Source organism: Equus przewalskii, chromosome 26 (assembly GCF_037783145.1).
Source record: "Equus przewalskii isolate Varuska chromosome 26, EquPr2, whole genome shotgun sequence".
In the NCBI taxonomy this organism is placed as follows: Eukaryota; Metazoa; Chordata; class Mammalia; order Perissodactyla; family Equidae; genus Equus; species Equus przewalskii.
The window spans coordinates 896,792-920,012 of record NC_091856.1 but is presented as its reverse complement, the minus strand read 5'-3'; the positions used below and the strand labels follow the sequence as shown (position 1 = coordinate 920,012).

The window sequence follows — 23,221 nt, the reverse complement described above, 5'->3', positions numbered from 1 at the left end:
GACATGAGTGAAATGGAAAATAAACAAAAATACTAAAAAGTATAAATTTAAAAAATGTTCTTTAAAAGGGCTAATAAAATAGAAAAACTTCTTGCAAGCCCAAATAAGGAGAAAAAGGAAAGTAAAAATAGACAAGACTAATTATGACAAAGAAAACATCATTACAGATAGAAGAGAGAATTAAAGAATTGCAAAAAAAGTGCAACTTAAAATTCCTCATCAACTAATCTGAAAATTTAGAGGAAATGGATACATTTCAGGAAAAATATAAATTACCAAAATTGACCCAAGAGAAAGAGAAAAGCTTGAATAACTCAACTTATCTTAGAAAAACTAGAATAGAAAGATGATTAGAGATGTTCTTTTGGAAAAGACTGTGATCAACACCAAAGCTGAGTTTTATCTAACCTTAAATAATAACAATTTCCATGCCGTTTAAACTAGTCAAGACTATAGAAAAAGAAGAAAAGCTCCTGTGTTCAATATAGAGAGCCAGCATAACTTAATTCCATTCCTATTCAAAACTGTAAGTAAGGGGCCAGCCCCGGGCCGAGTGGTTAAGTTCTCGCGCTCCGCTGCGGTGGCCCAGGGTTTCGCTGGTTTGGATCCTGGGCACGGACGTGGCACCACTCATCAGGCCTCGCTGAGGCGGCGTCCCACAAGCCACAACCAGAGGCACTCACAACTAGAATGTACAACTATCTACTGCATGGTTTTGGGGAGAAGAAGAAGAAAAAGAAAAGAAGATTGGCAATCCATGTTGGCTCAGGTGCCAATCTTTTTCTAAAAGAAAAAACTGTAAGTAAAAAAGAAAAAGAGGAAAACTGCTTAAATATAACAAAGACTTTTTTACTAAAACCTAACAGCAAATATTGTTCTCAGTGGTGTAGCACTAAAACTACTTCAGTTAAAATCAAATTTAGGGGCTGGCCCCGTGGCCGAGTGGTTAAGTTCCTGTGCTCTGCTGCAGGCGACCCAGTGTTTCGTTGGTTTGAATCCTGGGTGCAGACATGGCACTGCTCATCAAGCCACGCTGAGGCGGCGTCCCACATGCCACAACTGGAAGGACTCACAACAAAGAATGTACAACTATGTACCGGGGGGCTTTGGGGAGAAAAAGGAAAAAAAAAAATCAAGTTTTAGACAGAGGTGCTATTATCCTTATTATTTAACATATCTTGGAAGTTTTACCAAATGCAGTAAGACAAGAAAATGAATTATTACGACCATCTGAAAAATTACAAAGCTATCTTTTTTTCTGATATGATTTATTCAGAAAATTCAAAAGACTGTGGTAAAAAATTCTAGTAAAAACACAATACAATTTGGACAGTTGACTGGATATAAGCTAAACATAAAGAAAATAAATTGCTTTTTTCCTACTCTACTAATAAGCATCTCAAATTGAGAATGGGAAAAATATTCAATTTACAGCTACAAAATTATAAAATTCTTAGGATAATAACAATTATAGCCACCATAATGCCATCACTGTTCTAAGCACTTTCTATTAACTCAATCAGGCCTCACAACACCCTCTTGAGACAGATGACCATCATTGTTCTTATTTTACAGAAGAGAACACTGAGGAGCAGAGAGAATAAGTGACTTACCCCAGATCACTAGCTGTAACGCGTTAGAGTCGGGCTGTGAATCCTGGCAGTTTAGACTGAGACTACCCTCGTAACCACTGTGTTATGGCATGTAAATTTTTTTAAGTCGAGATATAATTGACATGTAACACTATATTAGTTTCAGGTGTACTACATAAATGATTCAATATTTGTATATATTGTGAAATGATCACCACAACAAGTCTAGTTAAGACCCACCACACAGTTACAAATATTTTTTCTTGTGATGAGAACTTTTAAGATCTACTCTCTTAGCAACTTTTAAATATACAATATAGAGGCCAGCCCAGTGGCGCAGCGGTTAAGTTCGCACATTCTGCTTGTCGGCAGCCCTGGGTTCACCGGTTCGGATCCTGGGTGCGGACATGGCACCGCGTGGCAAGCCATGCTGTGGCAGGCGTCCCACGTATAAAGTAGAGGAAGATGGGCACGGATGTTAGCTCAGGGCTGGTCTTCCTCAGCAAAAAGAGGAGGATTGGCAGTAGTTAGCTCAGGGCTAACTTCCTAAAGAAAAGAAAAAATATATGATATAGTATTAACTATAGTCACCATGATGTACACTACATGCCCATGACTGACTTAGTTATAACGAGAAGGTTTTTTTAAATTGCGGTAACATTGGTTTATAACATTATATACATTTTGGGTGTACATCATTATATTTCAGTTTCTGTGTAGATTACATCATGTTCACCACCCAAAGACTAATTACCATCCATCACCACACACGTGTCCAGTGACCCCTTTCTCCCTCCTTCCTCCCCCATTCCCCTCTGTCTCTGTGTGTTTGTTGTTGTTTTTATCTTCTACTTATGAGTGAGATCACACGGTATTTGACTTTCTCCAACTTATTTCACTTAGCGTAATACCCTCAAGGTCCACCCATGTTGTCACAAATGGCCGGATATCATCATTTCTTATGGCTGAGTGGGATTCCACTGTGTATATACACCACATCTTCTTTATCCATTTGTCCCTTGATGGGCACCTAGGTTGCTTCCAAGTCTTGGCTATTGTGAATGATGCTGTGATGAACTTAGGCGTGCACACATCTTTACGCATTCCTGTTTTCATGTTCTTTGGATAAATATCCAGCAGTGGAATAGTTGGATCATATTATAACTGGAAGTTTTATAGTGTGTAAATTTCATCAAGAAATACATAGTGCTCATGTGAAGAAAATCATATAGTATTATCAAAAGATATAAAGCAAGACTCGGACAAACAGAAAATCAACCATCTCGTTGGATAGGAAGATAAAATATCATAAAGGGCCAGCCCTCATTGCCAGGTGGTTAAAGTTTGGCACTCCTGCTTTGGTGCCCAGGTTTGCTTCCTGGTTGTGGAACCACACCCCCCATCTGTCAGTTGCCATGCTGAGGTGGCGGCCCACACAGAAGAACTAGAAGGACCTACAACTAGGATCTACAACCAGGCACTGAGGGGCTTTGGGAAGAAAAATAAATAAATAAACAAAATATCATAAAAAATGTCAATTCTCCCCAAATTAAAGTATACAGTTAATTCCAATTCTCAAAGAATAGTCAAGGAAAAAAAATTTTTTTAAAAAGAAATAGAAAAATTTGCCCTACCAAATATCAGAACATACTGTAAGGCCCCTTAATCAAGTGAATAGTTAAGGGAAAAATGTTGATCAGTGGAATAAACAGGAATCCAAAACTAGGTGTTTGTATATACGAGAACATGGTAATCCAAGTAATTGGGAAAAACAAGGATGACATAATAATAAGTGGTCTTGGGACAACTGGCTACCCTTACTGAACGCCTCGTCCGTGCTGGGACTATGCACTAGCAGGGCCTGCACTCCAGCGGAGCGGCGGGCTGCAAACAGCTGCTCTGGCAGGGCGCTCACGTCATCAAAGCAGGAGGCAGTGAGACACTGATGTGGGTTCCAGTCTGCCCTCACGGGTTCTGGCTTATCCCTGCTCCCCCACTTTGCATCTATCTTCCCTTCCTGACTGACTGCCCTGCAGACTCCAAGCTCCAGCATCAGAAGCAAAGACAATGACCTTTCGCAGACTGTTCAACCAGCTCTTGCAACTGCATAATTGTGTAAGGGCAATTCTCTGTAACAAATCTCTTAAGTAAAAAAAAACACATGTGTGTATTGTATATGCATATGCAGAAGCTAATATAAAGGTTCCTCTGAGCCTTTTTTTAATTGAGATATAATTGACCTATAACATTGTGTAAGTCTAAGGTGTACAACATGCTGATTTTATACATTTGTATATTGCAATATGCTTACCACCACAGTTAGCTAACACCTTTATCACATCACATAATTGTCATTTCTTTTATGTGGTGAGAACAATTTGAGCCTTGTCTGAATACGAGATGAAGGACATACAAGTATTCATTGTATTATTCTTTCAAATTTCTTTTAAGCTTGAAATCTTTCAAAATAAAGTTCTGGAGGGAGAAGAAAATATGTACAGAGGCTCTAACACCAATAGAAGAGCAGATCCAACTGGCTAACACACATGAAAATACATCCAAATGCACTAGGAGTCAGGGACATGCAATTCAAAGTAATAACAAAATGCCACGTTACATTCTCGGTGGAAAAGTGGGGCTCGAAACCCCTGGCTGAGCGCTGAGAGCCGTGCGGATCGTGTGCGTCAGAGCCAGCCCCCCGCCCCGGGGTGAGGCTGCTGGCGTGTTTACAGCAGTTCCCAGCAGTCAGTGGCGAGAGCTGCTCTCACGGAGGCAGTGGCTCTCCAGCACTTCTGGCCTGCCACGTGCTGGGGCAGAGCCCCTGCCGAAGACGAGGCGCAGGCAAAGCTGAAGGCCTGAGGGGCAGACACCGAGGGGCAGAGGCACTGAGGGGCAGAGGCACTGAGCGCTCCTGCATCGCTCAGACCCACTCTCACTACTGCCTCTCAGTAAGTCCATGCCGTCACTGCTTGTTTAAGGGCACAACTCTTCAAAAAGGATGAGGAGGAGGAGCACAGAAACAGCACGGCAGGGTTAGTGGGACAAGCTCCAATCGGCACAGCTGTGGCTGCTTCTGAGGCCGCACGCAAGCTCCTTCACTTCCCTCCTCTAGCGTCCCCTCCAGACCCACTCACTCTCAAGCAGCACTTGGTGCTAATCTAGCTGGGCTGCCTGGTGGGTAACACAGACCTTCATTTCCGAGGAGTCTGAGCGCCAAATACTGAGCCCTTTTCAGGCCACGGTGACTGCCGTGGCCCATTGGTGGACAGTGTGTCACTGGGCACAGAGCACCAGGAGGGACATGTGAGTCCCCTGGCAGGCAGATCCGTTCCTCCTGTTCCCATCATGTAGCAACAACCCTATCTCCTCGTGAGAATCAGGTTCGATTGCCAGGATGATCACTCCGCTCTAAGCTCTCAGCATGTGAGGGTGGAGGAGCCAGCGACAACTGCTAAATCTGGAGGACTCTACCCTGTGGACAGACACAGCCTGTCCCTGTGCATCCTTCCACCTTCGGCTCTCACTGCTAACTGAGTAGTCATCTCCATATTTTCCCACCTAAACTCCTGAGGATGAAAATTTGATAAGCGCCATCATCCCTGGTTCCCAGGGCAGGCCTCCCCACAGGCCCCACTCCGGCCAGCCTTGAGTCAGCTGCCCACTTGTTTATCCCAATCAGCTGAGGCCAGAGGAGCCAGGGGTCACGGAACACACTTTTGGGGGTCTAGGGCTGCCTCATCAGCAGGGCTTTGCCCCCATTAAAAGTGGCTGTGGGTGTGGCTGGCACAATGATATATTTGGTAAAGAAGCTATAGTCCTATGGAGCAGCCTTTTGTCACAAGCCCTCCTAGTCACGGGGTTAGTTCATAAGGAGCTTACAGCTCACTGAGCCCAGTTTCCTAATCTGTAAAATAAGTGGGTTGGGCTCACTAAGATCCCTTCAGGCTCCAAAATGCCTGATAACTGCCTCTCTCCTCAAACTTCTGTACATCCACTATGGTTAAGCCAGACTCCCTCGGTCCTATGCCTATGTAATTTATTATTTTATTTTATTTTATTTTTGAGGAAGTTCCGCCCTGAGCTAACATCTGCCAATCCTCCTCTTTTTGCTGAGGAAGACTGGCCCCGAGCTAACATCCGTACCCATCTTCTTTTGCTTTATCTGTGGGATGCCTGCCACAGCATGGCTTGCCAAGTCGTGCCATGTCTGCACCTGGGATCCAAACCAGTGGACCCCAGGCTGCTAAAGCGGAACGTGTGCACTTAACTGCTGCGCCACCGGGCCGGCTCCTATTTTTTGAACCCCAAATTTCATTTTGCAATAAATGTTAGCTGTTATTATTTATCTTTATTACCTTCTTTCTGTGGTGTGGAGCTGTCATTTTGCCCTGCTGCAATGTCAGAATCTTGAGTCTGCCTTTCGGTGTATTTGCTTTTTCTCACAGCTCTGTGCATCAGCATACATCAATGTGCTTTCTGTGTCACCATTCAAGACAGGACCAAGGAGAGGCCTGAGGCAGTCTCTGGAGGCCCACCACTGGCACTCTTTGGCTTCAGTGATCAAAGAGCCACAAATTCTCTTAATAGTGCTATTGGCGGCCCACTGTTTCTCTTCCACACTCTGGAGTTATTGCAACAGACTTTGGCTAAAATCTATACCTACTATTATCTCCAGCCATCACACCCTTGATTGATGTCACATGTCATCTAGACAATCCCATATTTTACAGATAGGAAATTGTGACTTGCCCAAAGTCACACACTGCCACAGGGCTGGCTTCTTTTATTTATTTATTTTTTTTTGAGGAAGATTAGCCCTGAGATAACATCTGCCACCAATCCTCTTCTTTTTGCTGAGGAAGACTGGCCCTGAGCTAACATCCGTGCCCATCTTCCTCTACTTTATATGTGGGACGCCTACCACAGCATGGCTTGCCAAGCGGTGCCATGTCCACACCCAGGATCTGAACCGGTGAACCCCGGGCCGCCGAAGTGGAATGTGCAAACTTAACCACTGCGCCACCGGGCTGGCCCCGAAGGCTGGCTTCTTGATCTCTATCATGTTCTTTACATCATGCTTCCTTCACAGTTCAGGAAACCTTTCTATTGCTGCTGTAACAAATTGCCACAAACTTAGTGGCTTAAAAAATACAAATTTCTTATCTTACAGTTCTCTTGGTCAGAGTCTGACACAGGTCTCACTGGACTAAAGTCAACACGTCAGCAGGGCTGGTTCCTTTCTGGAGGCTCCAGGGGAGAAACCATTTCTTTGCATTTTCCAGCTTCTAGAGGCTGCCTGCATTCCTTGGCTCATGGTTCCTTCCTCCACCTTCCAAGCTAGCAGCTGCCGGTAGGGTCCTTCTCTGGCCCTCTTCCACTGTCAAATCCCTTCTTCCCATGTGCCTGAAAGCACCAAAGGTGCTTAACTTAATCACGGTTCCATTTCTCGGCAGGTAAAGCCACATATTCCCAGGGTCTGGGGATCGGAGCATGAACATTTGCGGAGACCTCTGTCCTGCCTCCCACGCCCTGTCGCGGAGCTGCTGCAGGTAGAGCCCGACTTGCGGAGTCTCAGAAGACTTCCTCGGCCTCCTGATGCTGGCTGGCCTTCACTAAGGTTCACACAGACAACCTCTGTCCACACGGCCAGTGCTTCCCCGATGCCTTCAGGGCCGGCTCCCTCCTCCCCCAGCTTAACGCCCCGCTCCCTGTCACATGCAGTGGAGAGGTCAGGGGGGCACAAGAATGGGCTCCGGAGTTTGTCCTCTAGGATCCCAGACGGTGCTATGGGCCTCGAAAAGCCACAACGTACAGCATGGGCCCCTCAGCTCTGGAAAATCCCCAGGTGTCTTGACACGTGGGCAGGTGAGATGCAGCACAGAGCTCAGGTGTCCTTTCTGGTGGCCCGTTTTGAAAGGTAATGTGAACGTCCATATCGCAAAGACCCCGTGTGACGCACACGTGGGGAGGGGGGAGGATCCCGCTCTCAGACAGAGTCACGAGAAAAGCCACAGAAGAGAATACAGAATGTCATAAGGAGATAGTAACCACCACCAAAAGAGCTCTAGGAGAGCAGCCAGCCGGCCGCCTCAGACGCCCACGGACTGTGGCTGTGCAGCTCAGCTCATCCCAGCTCCCTCTGGGGCCCTCCCTGCTGGGGCCTCTCCAAGGGTCAAGTTAGGCAGCACGCCCATCGATTCTATTTTTGAGCGCTTACTGGAAGCTTGGTTTTGACACTTTACCCGGCATCCAGGCCATGTTCACTTGTGTGTTAGTTCTGAAAACTGGGACATTATCTACAGTTTACAGAATTCCTGCAAGTTTCCTGCAACTGATTTACACACATGCTGCCCCCGGCCCCTGTTCACCACTAATACAAGTACCCTGACTGCCCCCACCCATCCCTGCCAGCAGCTGCTCTACATGCTGCCACTCACTCTCACGGTCCCTGAGGCCCCCAAGGGAGTCACCAACTCACACCACTGCCTGTTATCTGGGGGAGGGGACCGGGTGCTGGAAACTTTAACCAGGCAGGGACGGTTAACAGCTGCAGGGACACCTTAGGAAACAGTGAGCCTTCAAAAGGAAATATTTGTAGAATCTGTCCCCATGACCTTTTAAGACTTTTCTGAAAACGGCCCGTCATTCCTTGCCATGGACAGAAATAACATCTATCACCGGCATCCTTCAGCCCACAGAATCCTTCATGCTTAACCCACCAGGCAGGCCCTGACATAGATGCTCACCTCACACAGACACGCCAACAGACCCCAAGGACCTAGGGACGCGTGTGCATGCGTGTACACTCACACACATGCATACACCTGCCTCTCCCTCAGACTCCCTCCTCAGGGGACAAATGTGCTCTTCTTCCTCAGTGGGCAGTTTTTCTGGGGTGGGCTGGGGGTGCTGTTGGGCAGAGCTCTCGACCCATAGGCGCATCACAGTGTTCCCCTATGCACCACTGATCCAATCACAGACTCCGAGCTGTTAGCTGGTAGCATGCGGTGAGGACCTCTTTCCCCTTCCTTTCCCTCCCCACAGCTGCAGAGGGGGGTTTCTGAGGGGGCGGATGTCACCCACTGGGGGTGGGTTTTTTCCCCACCTTCATATCTTTTCTTGTCCCAGCCTCTTCCCACCCCTAGAAGTAGGCCCTTTCGGGGTCACTGGTAAAAGAACGTTAGGGAACACCTCCGAACCGCTCCTCAGCCGCCCCTCCTCCCCGCTGGTTACCCTCTCCTCCATGAGCCAGGCCCTCACCACCAATGAGCGCCTCAGCCCCAGTCTTCCCCTACAAATGCCCCTTTTTCCTCAGGGCTGGGTGTAAAGGGACAATGTTGGGACTTTTTAAAAGAAGAACTTTACTAGGAAAGTAAGAGAGGAATCAAAACCAAACCAAGAAAATATCAAAACCTCAGCTGGTGCAGAGGGCGCCCAGCACCTGCTGCTTGGTCTCTCTGCTCTCCTTGAAGGAGTGGCAGCCCTTTGTCATCCCTGTGCAACTCCTTTGCTCGCCTGCGCTCTGAGCCCCCACAAGGGCGTGTGAGTCATCAGTGCTGCAGGCTCTCCCAGAGGTGCACAAGATAGGGGGTCCCTCGCCCTCACCCGCAGCCCGGGCGCATCCAAGAGCCCCTGCCTCCTGGACTCAGCTAGCTGGGTCCAGCTCAGACAGTGGGACACAAGGGACCCTGTGAATCTGGCAGGGGGCAGGATGGGATGAGGAAGGGGCTGACTGGCCACAGGTGGGATCAGAGGGCAACAAGGGTGGAGGGGGCCAGGGCAAGGCAAGGGGTCCGGGGGGTTTTCAGAGGAGAAGCAGTTTGGTCCCAGAACCTCTACGTCCTCTAAAGGGCTGCCACCTCCCCAGGAAGGCCTTTGGAGGGAGCCCCTCCCTGTGCGTGGGGTCCTGGGCAGTTCTGTGGGACTACAGCAGGAAGGGAGCTGGGTCTACCCTGAAAGCCCCCAAACTGAGGAGGTGATGCGCCTCACCAAATTAGGGACCCCTTTATGGGAACTCATACCTGCTGGGAAGCCCAGGATGATGAGGTGCTAGGGCTCCATGCTAGAAGCCCCCCAACCTGATGCGGAGGGTGGAGTCCCACCCTGGAGTGATGATTGAGGAGATCCTCTGGGGTCAGCTGAGCACAAAAGAGCTCCAACTACACATAGATAAGCCTGTGGACAGGGCAGCCAGGAGAGAAGCCTGGGCAAATCAGGGTCGATGAGCAGGAGGATGGGTGTGAAACCAGCACTGCCGAAGTGGGTCTGAGATGCATGAAGGGGAGCACAGGTAGGACACAGGGACAGGCCTGAGTAGCGATCCTGTGACATCCCTGGCCCTACCAGATGCTCTGGACCTCAGTTTCCCCTCCCCTGCCCCTCTGGCCAGGGTTCAAGGATGCAGTCCGCTTCACTGAACCCATCTGTCTGAGACTTGCTCACATCTTCCTCTTTTGTGACTGGAAGTCACAGGGCAGAGCACTAAGCTGGGCAGTCATAGAGTGAACCCAGAGCTTACGAGTGTGAAGGGTCAGAGGGGAGAGTGGTAAGGGAGGCTTGGGGCCAGTGGGAGAGGGGGGAGACGGGTGGGGGCAGAGGAGCTCAGGACCATGGCTGAGGCCATCACCTATGCAGACCTGCGGTTTGTGAAGGCTCCCCTGAAGAAGGGCATCGCCAGGCGGTTAGGACAGGGTAAGGATGCACAGGCGTCTCCCAGACTCCGCATCCCCATCTTCCTTCATGACTCACCCCACAGACCCCATTCCGACCCCCACCTTGCTCCCTTTTCTCTCCTCTCCAGACCCAGAGGCTGACGAGGATGGGGAACTCACCTATGAGAACGTACAGGTGCCCCCAGTCCCAGGGGGCTCGAGCTCGGCTTCTTCTGGAGTAGGGGACAAAGCAGGTATGGAGAGCCCAGGGGGTGAGTGTTGGCGGGGGGTGGGGGGTGGGGGAGCTGTATCTTGAGCTGGGAGTCCACAGCTCTCTTGGGAGGACAAGACCCTCGGGGAAAGGAGGGGGTTCTTAGGAAAGAGATGAATGAGCACTGGATAAACGGGAGCCAGGGGAAGAATGAAGCTCCCTGGGGAAGATCAGGGCTCCGCGGAAGGATCCGGGCAGCCCTGGGGGAGAGGAGTCCCAGCGGGAAATGGGGAGTCAAGGGAGAGGGGAGGGGGGAGGGGGAGGAGGGGAAGGGTCTGGGGCCGACAGATGGGGGTCCCTGAGGAACGGATAAAGGGAGACCCAGGAGGGAGAAGAGGGGTCCCCGGGGACAGAGAAGGGAGACCGGGAGGGACACGGGAGAGTCCGGGGGGCGCTGGCGGTGCCCGAGCGGCGCAAAAGGCACGAAGGACTGACCGGGGACCCGGGGGCCGGGGCGGGGGAAGCGGCGTTTCTGGGACCTCCCCTCTCCAGCTGCAGTCGTCCGTCCGCAGGGGTCCAGTCGGAGCCGCCGCCCGCCGCCCGGAGCTCCGCGACGCCGCCGGCGGCCGGGCGCCCCCTCCGCGGTGAGTGCCGCGCGCTCCCGCCCCGCGCACGCGCATCCCCTGCGGCCCGCGGCCTCCCCGCCCGCCCTCCGGCCTTCCCAGCGCGGGGCCCGCGGGGGCCAGCTCTGGGCCGCAGTGAGCCGGGGCTCCGCCCTTTGGACCGCGCGGGCGGCCCCGGACCCCTCCTCTGCCCCTTCACTCGGCCCCGTATAGATCTTTCCGACGTGTCGCCCCAGACTCCCTCCCCACCTTAGGATGGTCCCGGTTCACAAACCCCCTCCCCTGCCTCGGTCTGAGACTTAGTTCTCCTCCTACCAGGTAGTACCCCTCAATCCTTACCGGTAGCCATCGCCAGCCCTTATTCCGGAACGCCTTCCTCCGCTGAGTGCGGAAACCCACTCCCGACACAAACCGCCACGCCTGCACCAGGTCCTCGAGGGATGCTTTCTCCTGTGACCCCCCCCCCCCCCCATCCTCTCAGTCTATAGACTCGTTCCTGGGGCTCACTGGCTCATCCCACTGTCTCCCTAAGGCCGTGCAGCCTTCAGGCAGTACCTCGTGCTTGGCGCGCTCCTCACCTGCCTGCTGCTGGGGGTGGCCTCCATCTGCCTGGGAGTGCGCTGTGAGTATGCCTGCCCGCCCCGTCCCATTTACCACAAGCAACTTTCTCCTCCGCTCTGCCCTGATGGCTGCCCTTCCTCAGCAGGGCCCAGAGCCACTACCGCCATATCCTTAGCTTTTGGTCTGGTTTCCAGCCAGGTGTGTTTTAGAGTGCCCTCTTCCTAAATTGTCTTTACCTAATCCAGTACCTCCTTAAGCTGTAGGCAGTCAGATCTTATATTTCAGCTTGTTATGCAGAAAGTTGCAAGAAGCAGAAAAAGAACTGAAGCCTCAGGGTGCCAGGGCGCGGCTGAAGAAGATGCACTCCAAACCTCTCTTTATGGCCAAACAGATCTGCAGGTGTCTCAGCAGCTCCAGCAGACCAACAGCGTTCTGGAAGCCACTAACAGCAGCCTGAGGCAGCAGCTCAGCCAAAAGATAACCCAGCTGGGGCAGAGGGAGGTGGACTTGCAGGGGTCCAGTAGTAAGCTGGCCCAGACTCAGGAAGCACTGCAGATGGAACAGAAGGTTTGCCAGGCTACCAGAGAGCAGTTGCAGGCCTGCCAGTCCAACAGGGAGGAGACAGAAGAGAACTTGCGAAGGGAGGAGGGGCAGAGGAGGAACCTGGAGCAGAGGCTGAGCGGCGTGCAGGACACACTGAAGCCCTTCTTCACATGCCCCTCAGCAGGTATCTGCTCTGGGAGAGGAGAGGTGGGAGGGTCTGCCGAGCGGGATGGACTGAAGTGAGGAGACACTCCTGGCAGCAGTCTGTTTGTTTAGCAGGGGCCACTGTGTTGTTCAGGAATGGGGCAGCCCGCCAGAGTGGTGGCTGACATGAGTGTTGACCAACAGGGAGAAGGATCTAGCTGCATGCTGGATTTAGGGGGACTCACCCAGCTCTAAGGCAAATACTGTGGGGGAGAGGAGGGTAGTAGCCAGCAATGAAAATCATACTGTCCAAAGCTGCAAACTCAGGTCTCATCTGGCTTGTCATCAATGTCAAGGATCTGGGAACCCCCTGAATTTGGATGTGAAATGGGTTATTTGCACATTTTTCTAAAGAGAGGGTCTATTGCTTTAATTAACTCTCACCACATCTGAGATTCCCCAAAAGATGAAGAATTACTGATTGACAAGATGCAGTCTGGTGGTAGGGCAAGGCGGCTGAGGCTCTTGCGTGTGGGTGGCACTCACACTGAGGTGGGTGAGGGTGTCGCAGGGCAGTGGACCGAGGTGGAGTGTTCATCCATTTTGAAAGCGGGCGTCAGGCTAGTATGTGGGGATGAGGGAGGGGATGCGGGAGAGGCTGTGCCGAAGCAGGCTGAGGTTTGAGGCAGGGTGCCAGGCCCAAGGGGACTGGAATGTTCATGAACTGGCTATCTGTGGTCAAGATTAGGCTCTGTCTAGTTCAGGGGCCATCTGGATACTCCCCCAGGCGTAAGACAGAGAAATCACGTGCAGACACCCCCAGTCCTCATTTCTTTAACCTTCCTATTCCCCATGACCCGCCGTTCCATGCCAGTGCTGCCACCTGTCCCACAGTTGCACCCTAGACCTCGGTATCCCAAACTGCTCTTCTGCCTAAAGGTGGGTTTCGGATCTCCACTCTAACCACAACTGCCCACCCCTCCAGGCTTCCCCACACTTCTTCTTCAACCACGTTGAGGTCTCCAATGGGCTCACTCCTGTTTTCTCCCTTTCCATCAGCTGTCCATCACTGTCCTCACTTCTCTCTTTACCTATCTTGGATTCTGGGGCCCATCACTTCAGCCACTCACTCCTTGTTCCATTGTCCTTCTGGTGCCCCTGACTGTAAATGTCTCAACTCTGGGTGAACTCAACTGACCACCTAGCCCATGCCTGCACCCAAGTGTGAGAAATGCAGTCATTCTGCTTGGGGCCACTGAAACTCTAGGCTCACCCTCAGCTGCGGCCTTGGCACTGCCTGGCAACTCTGCAGGGGTTGGCTTGCTCTCCATCATAACTCCTTACCCACTGCCTGCCCTCTCACTTTCAGCAGATGCCCTTCTCTGTCCAGAGGAATTCCCTCTGTTTTCCACCACCAAGCGTATATATCCATTTATGTTTTTGCCCAGCCCCGTCTCTTACAAGGACAGCTTGCTGAATGCTTTTCCTAAACAGCCCCCTACCAAATCCACTCTTCATATTGCAGCCAGAATAATCCTTTAAAAACAAAAATCTGATCACATCCTCTCAGTTAAGATGATGTCATAGCAGTTAATTCACTACATCAAAAGCTATGGAATTCATACTGCATATCCTACACTATGCCCAGGCACTTGTGGTATGGCCAGTGAACAAAATTCCTCTGTGTGAAACCCTACATTGACTTTCTTTTGCTCATAATATAAAAATAAAAAATCTTTAACATGGCTTCCAGGGCCCCTGCCTACCTTTGAGCATACGACTTATCCCCTCACCCTCTTCCATTTGGCCACACCGACTTCTTTTTATTCCTTTAAGTTGTCATAAGACAGTAACTCAAGGGGTAGCTTGGTGGGGACATGAGAAACTGTAGACAAAAGAGAGGGAGTTCATGGAGGAGGGATTTTTGAGTGACGGAGGTAGGACTGGTGGAACCAAGCAATGGAGAGAGGCAGGGTGGGATCAGGAGCGCAGACTAGGGTGTGAGATGTTAAAAAAGAAGGATGTTTATTTCTTATGGACAGTCGTGAAAAGAGGAACAGAGAAGAGACAAATTCTGAGGTAGGGGAGGGAAACGGAGCAAGTTCACATCAAGTGTCTGACAATTTCAGCAAAACAGGCACCAAGGTTGTCCACTGTGGAAGAGCAGAGAGGGAGGGGTGGTGGCAGCCCGAGGAGTGTGGAGAGTCTTGAATATGCAGTGGGGAACGCCTTCTGGAGCTAATGAGGGGAATGGGAGGCCAACTTGTGGAGGAGCCAGTGTGAGGACAGCCAAAATGGAGGGGGGTGGAGTGCGATCATTCAGAAATGGGGAATAGTACCATCAGCCCTATTAAAATAAATCTCCCAGATTGTTAAGGAGTAAAGTTGCTGAATGTAAAAGGTTTTCACTAAGTATACACAGGTATGGCATTTCCAGGGAAAGCAAGGGAAAGCAAAGGAAAGCAAGATTGCCAAGATCGAGGACAAGAAGTCAGTGAAGGTGCCGAGATTAGACCCAGGGCAATACCGTTCACAATCAGATTGCTGAGTAGTCACTTTCCTCCCAGGTGTTGAGCTCTCCCTCCTGGGTCTGGGCTGTGCTGTCACACTCTTCCTGCTTTTTAGACACCTGCTGTCCCGTGGGATGGATACAGAACGAAAGGAGTTGCTTTTATGTCTCAGTTACTCGGAGAAGTTGGGAGGAGAGCCAAAAACATTGTAAATCTCTGTCCTCTGACCTGGCCACATTCAGTGACACATCTCGTCTTTATAGCGTAAGCATTCCCTTATTCACAGACTGTAGTGGGTACTGTTAGGTAAAGGGACATATGTCATCAAGTCAGGAATGGCAGTGCACACATGGCCCGCATGCCATGGCATGCATTCCTTTTCCAAGCAGCTTCTCAGCACAGTGCTCCAGGCGGCCCCTACTAGTTGATTAGAGTTGGCATGAGAGTTGGAACTTTAAGCTGTTTCTCATCTCAGCTTTCTGGTCGGCTCTCTGGGCTGCTTACCAGGTTCTTTGACTCTCATGGCCTCTCAGGCAGAGCGGTCCCATACCTAGTTGGCTAGATTGTAGGGCTTGGTTCCTTGTGACCAGAACAGCCCATGGGATGACTGCCCTTCAAAGGCTGGCAGAAATTCTTACCCAGCTGGGGCTGAACTGAAGGGTGAGCCTGCATCTGCAGGGTGGCGCTTGAAGGAAGCAGAGATAGGTCACCGATGAGCTGAGGTCATGCACCAAAGTCAGGCACAATCTCGTCCAAGTGCATAGGTCTCCCAAGAGTCTTCATTTTCTTCCGTCAGCCCAAGTCCCCTCCTCCCACTATCCCCTCCCCCACTCCCATATTTCTCATCACTCTCTGCACATCTCTGGTCTCTCTGAATCTCCCCTCAGAATTATGCCAGCAGATTAAATAAGGTGTTGGTACAAGTTGGTCAGCTTGATTCATATTGGATTGGCCTCAGCTTTAACAAGCACTGGCAGTGGACTGATGGCACAAGAGTCTTTGGGTAAGTTTGTTAGGCCTTTTGGACATTTCCAACCCCATAATCCCTTCATAAAGACATAGTAATCAGATTTCCCTCTAGGTCCTGCTCCCAAAACTCTTTCACAATAAATACTGTAATTGTCTATTTGTCCATGTCCTCTATTTGATTAATAACTCTTTAGGGCAGTCTTATTCTCTATTCTATCCCCAGTACCTAGCGTTCCCTGGCACATGCTTTTTAAAAAATTACTAGGTTGGTACCTATGTCATCTTTCAGAGAGAGAAGCTGAGGACTTAGCTCGGGCTTCACAGCTGATGGAGAACCCTGGAGTTCTAACTTCCTGTCCCTTGACAAGGCTCCCAAATTGAGGTGGTCCTTTCTCAGTTGGGGCCTCTTGGGGCACTAGAGCTGCTCCAGGGAAGTAAGGGAGCAGAGGAGTTCCTTTGAGGATCAACCCCAGGGACCCTGGAACAGGGTAGTTCCCTATGTTCCCTAACTGGAGTTCCCATCTTTAAGACCTTGGGAGACTTTTCCCTTCCCTGGTCCTAAAGCCTCTCTGGACTGAAGCCCAAACTTCTGTCCATGAACCATGCCCAAACGTGGCCTTGGACAGGCAGGGTGAGTTAGGACTTAGGTTAGGTGCTATGCAGGGCGAGGGGAGAGAAAGGATGGGACGGGAGGGACCCAGAGCTTACCCCAACTCCACTGCACCACTCTTTTAGGTTTGAGTATAACAGGTATTATCCTGAAAACCCAAGATGTGCCAAGGTACAAAGCAGTTGGCCAAAACTGCAGCCGGAGAAGTGTTCATCTTCTCTTCCCTGCATCTGTGAGATGAAAGCTTTCAGGTATCCAGATGGGGACCACTCTTTGCACTGAGCTGGGTAAGTGTGAGGGATGAGACAGTCATGGGAGTCTGGGGAAAAGAGGGACTTGGAGCAGGGGCCCAGAGGTCAGGGGGAAAACTTGCTCCTGGGAGTGACGGTCATGTCCACAGCCTCCAGAGGCTTGGTCTGCTTCTGTCAGGGGGGGTTGGGCAAGGAGGGAGACTGGTGATGTGGCTGTCCAGGGAGCTGGGGTGAGCTGGATAGGGGTTCTTAGTGACAGTCAACTGTGCTCACTGATTCTTCACTCTCCAGATACTCAAGCCAACAAGAGCCCATGCCCCTCATCCTAACCCACAGCCTGCACATCCTGAGATCATTTCCCTCCAGCATTCCCTCATTCTCCTGGTCGGTGCCCGGCCAGGGGCTGATCCATGCCCAACACTTCCAGGCAGCCTGCTGCCTGCTTGAAATCCTGTCCCACAAACTGAATTGTTCCTTGGGAAAGGGTGAAGGAGCCTCTAGAAGAGATTTTGCCCTCCCCCAAAAGCTCCCATAGTGGAATATGGGGAGGGGGAGGAGGGCGCACCGGCTGAGTGGATAGGGGCAGCCCGGAGCCAGCCAGGCAGTTTTATTGAAATATTTTTAAATAATTTGCATGTGTTAGTCTCGTGTGTCAGCAATGCTGTGTCTGGTTCAGTGATTCCCACGGGAGAGCAAGCCCAGGGGTTGGATAGGAAATGTTCTGTCTCTCGAGTCCATGCTGAAGTTCCCCTATACAGGGAGAAGAGCCGGTGGCCCATCTGGGGCTGGCACTGTCCAGCATCTGCACTCTGTTCTCACAGGGCGTCCTGAATGCCAAAGTTGGAGGCCTGAGACCAGAGGCCCCACTGCTAAGAGCGTGCGCCAGGCAGCTGCAGGCTGGGTGTGGGTGGCTTGGCATGGTGCCCTCGGTGGCAGAGGAGACTGCCCGCCTCACAGTTCAGGTTGCGGTAGCGGGCAACAGCTGGTGTGGGGCGGGGGCACATGGACAGGAAGCCAAAGCTGAAGGGGCCAAGGCAGCAGCCTGGGCACGGCAGCCCCTCATCGGATTCCCGGGGAGCTGAAGGGGGCGGTGAGGGTTCTGTCCGCTCCAGGGCTGCCGCCCGGGGCAGGCTATGCTGGGCCCGGTTCCAGGACTCCCCAGCCCAGGCTTGTGGGGAGTTCACCACCACAGCTGGGGGGTTGTTGTTAAGGGGAGCTCCTGATCTAGAGGACCAGGGCCGGGAGGCTGAGGAACAAGTGCTGATGAAGTTGTCTGTGGCCGTAGCCAGGGGCGGCTGGGGAGCTGGTCCTGGGGGTTCCGGCTCAGGGCTGCTGCCCTCACACTCCATTCTCTCTTCAACTGAGGGGCCCACAGCAGGAGGGCCAGGACCTGGCAGTGCTGTCTCCATACGTCGGGGGAGCTCAGGGGATGACGGTAGTGAGCGGCAGCGGCGGGCAGGTGTCCCAGGCTGGACCAGGGTCTCTGGAGTGGTCACCAAGGGCAGCTGGGTGGAGGGCAGTGGTGATGGTGGTACAAGGGGCAGGGGTGCGACTGGCTTGCTGGGTGTGTCCAGGAGCTTGATCTTGCCACCCCTGAGGTCTTCCCGTAGTGAGAAGGGATTGACTCGAGTCAGATTGTCCCCCCAGTTGGGGGGTGATTCTGGTGACGGGGGCAGGAAGAGGTCGGACCGGCTGCGGGAGAGCCGGGGGTCTGGCCTGGGAAGCGTGGCAGAGGGACCCCCTCTTGGAACAGAGCCTGTAGACAGAGAAGTTTGTGATCGATGTGTTCAGCATTTCTCATAGCTCCTTGAGGGCCTCATTATTCGCCAGGAGGCTGGGGGGACTAGAGCTTAGAAAAGGGAGCCCCAAAGAATGTTTTGGAAAAGGGGAGATGTTACCTCCAGCCCCTTTTTCTCTTCTTTCTTCCCCTCCCTTAGGCTCTAGAATTAGAATTTGAGATGTCTTTTCACCCCACCCCCGCCCCCAGCCTTCTCAACTAATAAATACGCTTAGTCTCCCCCAGATAATTCCCTGAGTTCTGAGGAGGAGAGAGGCAGAAGGACTTCAGTGAGATCAGATCATGCTCACTTACCCTGCTTGTGTGTCAGGGGAGCCCTGGGGAGGGGGGCTGGCTCAGGGAGCTGCTCCAGGATCCATTCCAGGTGCTGGGTGATTTCAGTGAAGGGAGCACGAGTGCTAGGTTCCATCTGATGGGTAAGGACAGGGGCAGCTTCACTCAGTGCTCCCAAAGAGGGTCCCTGAGTTTTCCTCCCATCCCCCGGGACAGGACAGCCGTGTCAGCTGATGGCCGGGGGGAAGGGCAGTGAGGGAGTGAGGCTCTTACACTGCAGCAATGGATGGCCAGGAGCAGGAAAGGCAGTGGGCAGTCATCCCCTACTAGGCTCCGGAAAGCAGGCACATCCAGGCCAAAGTCCTGTGGGGACAGAGAGGAGCGGCCTCCAAGTCAGTCTTCCTTGGGTTCTCTTTCTGCCCCCTAATCGGGACCTCAACCTCCAGGGAGCCTTCCCTGGTTATGAGCTGCCCAGTCTGGAGTTCCTCCTTTCAAACCTGAGACATCATTCACCTCAGTACGGGGTAGGTAATCAGGGTCCGCAGGTACTCGAGCGATGAGCTCACAGAGAACAATCCCAAAAGCGAAGACATCAGCCTGGGGGTAAGAGTAAATGTCAGGGGGAGGAACTGACGGTTTTCATGTCAGAATTCTGCAAGAATATGTCAGAAACAGGAGGGGAGTCCTGACAGTTTTCATGTGTTGGAGGGTGCCTGTGAGGGGCAAGGGGGACCCTGGGGATCTCTCGAATATCTGGTAGGGTTGTTGAGGAACTTGGGGTGGCACCTTCCAAGAGTATTTCAAGGGTCTCTGGAAGGCCTTGGGGATCTAAAGGGTCCATGTCTTACCTTCTCATCATATAGCTCACCCCGCAACACCTCTGGCGCCATCCAGTATGGAGAACCCACCACAGCCAGCGGCTCCTTCCTCGCCCCTTCCCTGTAGGCGCAGGGGCAGAGCGGTCAGAGACATCCCACTCAGACGCCCTCCCAAACCAAAGGAGATGCGGCCAGCCCCCACACTCCAAGGGAAACGTCCCTGGGGCCTTCTGGGAGGTTTGGGGGGACAGGGGCGTTCACCTCACCTATACACAGGAATCTTTTCAGCCAGCCCGAAGTCACCCACAACAGCTGTGAAGCCTCGGTCTTCCCGTCGGATCAGACAGTTCTGACACACACATATAGCATCCCCACACCCATCACCTTCTGCTCCCTGATCTCCCAATATACACCCCAAAGCCCTGTCACTCCAGAGTAACCCCAACCCTCTCTGATCTCCCGGTTCTCCCATGTACCCCAATTTGCAATATCCTCCATCACTCCAAACACAGCGTGGTACTCAGTCCCTCAGAGCACTCCTCCTCATGCCAGACCCCCACTCTCCAATGCCTTGCTATTCCAACCTCCTAACATACCTATTTCTCACATTCCAATATCCATGGGCCAGTTACAATCTAATAGTCTCAAGTCCCCTTTCATGCCTCCACCCACCTGGCCAACCTACCTTGGATGTGAGGTCTCGGTGGAATACCCCTTTGGCATGCAGGTACCGCAGGCCACGGGCGATGTCCAGAGCCAGGCGGAGCCTGACAGGCCAGGATAGGGGTTCGGGGGAGCTGAGCAGCTGTTCCAGGGTCCCCCCATTCATGTACTAGGGCACAGAGGGAGGAGAAGGGGAATGAATGTCAAGGTTTCAGTCTGTCGTTTAGGTCTCCCACTTATAAGCCAGGGGACAATCAGGAGGATCACAAAGGTCAGAAGGGTGAGTCCATGCTCTAGGGTCCCCCATTCATATTCTAGGGCTGTCCTGTCCAATGCATGTGCAAATATTTAAATTATTAAGTTTAAATAAAATTAAGCATTCAGTTCCTCAGTCACCCTAGCCGCATTTCTGTACTCCCTGGCCACATGTGGCTAGTGGCTGTGGTTTTGGACAGCACAGATACAGAACATTTCCATCACTGCAAAAAGTTCTATTGAACAGCACTGTTCTAGAGGATACAGAGGATGAGGCCCTTTATTTGTGGTTTGCCCAAAGGGAAGTTCAGGGAGACCTCCTGGGAGGAGGTCCTGCTGCCTCTCATTATTCCTCTGCAGATGCACGGGGCTGCTGACTCTCTCTCCCCTTGGTGCTGGTGGTGGGTACCCCACTTCCTGGCTCATCCTCACCTCTGTAAGAGCGTGCAGCTGCCCCTGGTGCACACAGACCCCCATGAACCTGGAAGAGGATGAGGAAGAAAGGAGGGCAGGCTGTAAGAGCCCCCGCCCCTCCATAGTTCCCACTTTTCCCGCGGGATCTTTCCCCTTCCCCCAGCAAGCGTCCCTGCAAGCGGCTGGGGCCCGCTCACCTTAGGATGTTGGGGTGCCGGAGCCGGTTCATCAGCTGCACCTCCCGTAGCGTATTTCCCCGATTACTGGGGAGCCTGTTCATTTTCAGCACCATGACTTGCCCGGACTGTCGGTGCCGAACCTGGGGGCGGCAGGGGCCGGCAAGTCCTGGGCAGGTCGGGCGGATCACCCCAGTGCGGGCCCCAGACCCAGCCTCCCGTCTAAGGCTCGGTCCCGCCCCTCTGTCCTCTCTGCTCGTCCTACCTTGTAGACCTCAGAGAAGAAGCCGGCCCCGATCTTCTCGGCGCAGTGGAAATCGTCCACGCGCGCTAGGCTGGACACGGCGCTGCGGAGGGCCCGGTAGGAGGAGGGGCGGCCCCGGCCCGGGCCTCCGCCCGCGCCCCCCGGCCCGGGGGGCCCATCCCCCGGCGCCTCTCCCGGCCCGGGCCCAGGGCCCCGCAGTGGGGGCCGTTCCCCGGCCATGGCCGGGCCCCAGCCCGGGCCTGCCTCACATGGCAGGGTCCCCGGGTCCCGGGCAGGCCGCGCTCGCCATGGGCGCCGGGGCTCCGCTCCCGCCCGGGGGAATGGAAGGCCCGCCGGAGATCCTGGGCCCGCCCCCGCCGCGCCGGCTCGCTGGGCCCGGGCGGACGCCGCGCCGCGCTGCGCACGGCCTGGGCTGGCCTGGCCGGCGGGCCGGGGACGCTCCCGGGCGCCGGCGGGCAGGCGCTGGCTCCCGCAGGCGGAGGCGGGCGGCGGCTCTCCGCTTCGCCGCTGGGGCTCAGGCTCAGCGGCCTGCTGGGGGCGGGGCGGGGCCGGGCCTCCGCTTAACTCCTTCGAGCCGGGCCTCGGGGCAGCGCCACGCCCCCCAGGTGCGCACGCCGCGACCGGTGGCCGCGACCGCGGGGGCTGCGGCGTCGGGAGAAGCACGTGCAGGTTCGAGCTGAACAACTGAATGGAACGGGGGCTGATTGTGCGTACGCGCAGCTCGAACGTCGCCGGCCGCCCTGGGAGTCCTTTCTCCCCGCCCTCGGGGCACTGGCGGCGGAGGGCCGGGCTCAGGGAGCAGCCCGCTGTCTGCGCTCCACCGAGGAGCGGGGCAGAGCAGAAGCCCGCTCAGGCCCGGCCACCTGCCCGCCGCCCCGGCGTCCGCCCCGGCGCCGCCTGCCCATTCCCGGTCTCCGCCCGACTCCTGCAACCTCTGCACCCCCGACGCCTTCTACCTTCGCGGGCGGTCGTGGTGCCCGGGGGCCGCGGTGGGCCCTCGGCCAGCCAGCCCCGGCTCCTCCTCACTCCATCCCGCCCCCCTCGAATAAAGTTCTCCCTCCAGTGCCTCCGCCCAGCGACCCGCCACACGGACCTCCCTCCCTCTCCTCCTTCCCAACTACCCTCTCTCCACAGAGCCGCCTCCCACTGCAGGCGAGCTCCTCCTTCGGCGAGGTCCCACCCTCGGCAAGACCCCGCCCCTCCAGGAGCCCTTCCCCGCGGAGGCCCGGCCCCTCGGAGGGACCTTTCCCCAGTAGGACAGCACCACCATCGGGGTCGCTGGAGCCCTTGGGTGCTACACCCCTCCTCCGAGGGTTCCTCCCACGCAGGGAGACCCCGCCTCTCGGAGCGACCCCGCCGGTCATGGTGACCCCGCCCCTCAACGTGACTCCTCCCGCGGTGTGGCCCCGCCCTTATCAGAGCGATCTCTCCCCGCCGCTTCCGCCCCGCCTCACGTAGGAGTCGGTCTGCCCCCTCAGGCCGGAGGAGGAGCTGCAGCGGCCTCTCGAAGTCGGCGCGGGGTTCGCCCCGAGCGCGCAGGCACTGCCGCGGGACCCCGCGCGCTCGCCGTACCCGGCGCTTCCGGTTCTCCGGGGTTCCTCCCCCTTCGTCGGTGGAATAGCCAATCGTGGCCAGGCACGGGGGACGCCGCGGTGGCCGGCGGGCGGCTGCGGGCGTCGCCGAGCGGCGGGCCGGACGGGGGAGCCGGCGGCGCCCTCTTCAGGCGTCCTGAAGCGCTGCTTGCGCGTCTGCCGTGAAGTGGAGGGAGGCGCGCGCGCGCCGCATTCCAGCCGCCCTGGCCCAGGGTGATGGAGCCAAGTACGACCTAACTGCCAGGGGCCAACGAGAAGAGGATGAAGGCGTCCTAGATCGTAAACGGTGCTGCAGGGGCCGA

At 54.0% G+C, this 23,221-nt stretch overlaps 2 protein-coding genes and 1 long non-coding RNA gene across 5 annotated transcripts; 1 reads left to right on the top strand and 2 right to left on the bottom strand.

Moving 5' to 3' along the window:
• Positions 1–1,782: 1,782 nt before the first annotated feature.
• On the bottom strand, positions 1,783–11,104 carry LOC139079632 (uncharacterized). Its single transcript, XR_011533405.1, has 3 exons — positions 10,950–11,104; positions 10,424–10,615; positions 1,783–2,138 (listed from the first exon to the last, which is right to left on the bottom strand). It is a non-coding gene; the product is annotated as an uncharacterized lncRNA (long non-coding RNA).
• On the top strand, positions 10,033–17,294 carry CD72 (CD72 molecule). 3 transcript variants are annotated; one of them, XM_070595675.1, is made up of 10 exons: positions 10,041–10,283; positions 10,393–10,497; positions 11,027–11,098; positions 11,396–11,506; positions 11,610–11,699; positions 12,030–12,365; positions 14,951–15,099; positions 15,723–15,838; positions 16,540–16,701; positions 16,957–17,294. In XM_070595675.1, the coding sequence occupies exons 1-9, from the start codon at positions 10,202–10,204 to the stop codon at positions 16,694–16,696; spliced, it is 1,218 nt and encodes a 405-aa protein (XP_070451776.1). In that variant the 5' UTR covers positions 10,041–10,201; the 3' UTR covers positions 16,697–16,701; positions 16,957–17,294. The 3 variants fall into 3 exon arrangements, with proteins under 3 accessions (XP_070451777.1, XP_070451776.1, XP_070451780.1); XM_070595676.1 differs by lacking the exon at positions 11,396–11,506 and having other exon boundaries at positions 10,033–10,283; XM_070595679.1 differs by lacking the exon at positions 12,030–12,365 and having other exon boundaries at positions 10,066–10,283.
• Positions 17,243–22,883, bottom strand: TESK1 (testis associated actin remodelling kinase 1). Its single transcript, XM_008534354.2, has 11 exons — positions 22,782–22,883; positions 21,328–22,011; positions 21,084–21,205; positions 20,905–20,953; positions 20,240–20,386; positions 19,821–19,903; positions 19,585–19,675; positions 19,250–19,333; positions 19,010–19,099; positions 18,758–18,872; positions 17,243–18,421 (listed from the first exon to the last, which is right to left on the bottom strand). Exons 2-11 carry the CDS (start codon positions 21,544–21,546, stop codon positions 17,535–17,537), a joined length of 1,887 nt encoding a protein of 628 aa, XP_008532576.1. The 5' UTR covers positions 21,547–22,011; positions 22,782–22,883; the 3' UTR covers positions 17,243–17,534.
• Between the last annotated feature and the right edge of the window lie 338 nt (positions 22,884–23,221).

Coding starts and splice junctions, on each gene's coding strand:
- CD72 (XM_070595675.1), top strand. CDS start 10,202: ATGGCTGAGGCCATCACCTATGCAGACCTGCGGTTTGTGAAGGCTCCC. Junction 11,700..12,029: donor CATCTGCCTGGGAGTGCGCT/GTGAGTATGCCT, acceptor ATGGCCAAACAG/ATCTGCAGGTGTCTCAGCAG. Junction 15,839..16,539: donor GATGGCACAAGAGTCTTTGG/GTAAGTTTGTTA, acceptor CCACTCTTTTAG/GTTTGAGTATAACAGGTATT.
- TESK1 (XM_008534354.2), bottom strand. CDS start 21,546: ATGGCCGGGGAACGGCCCCCACTGCGGGGCCCTGGGCCCGGGCCGGGA. Junction 20,954..21,083: donor CGGCACCCCAACATCCTAAG/GTGAGCGGGCCC, acceptor ATCCTCTTCCAG/GTTCATGGGGGTCTGTGTGC. Junction 19,904..20,239: donor ACCGAGACCTCACATCCAAG/GTAGGTTGGCCA, acceptor TGTGTGTGTCAG/AACTGTCTGATCCGACGGGA.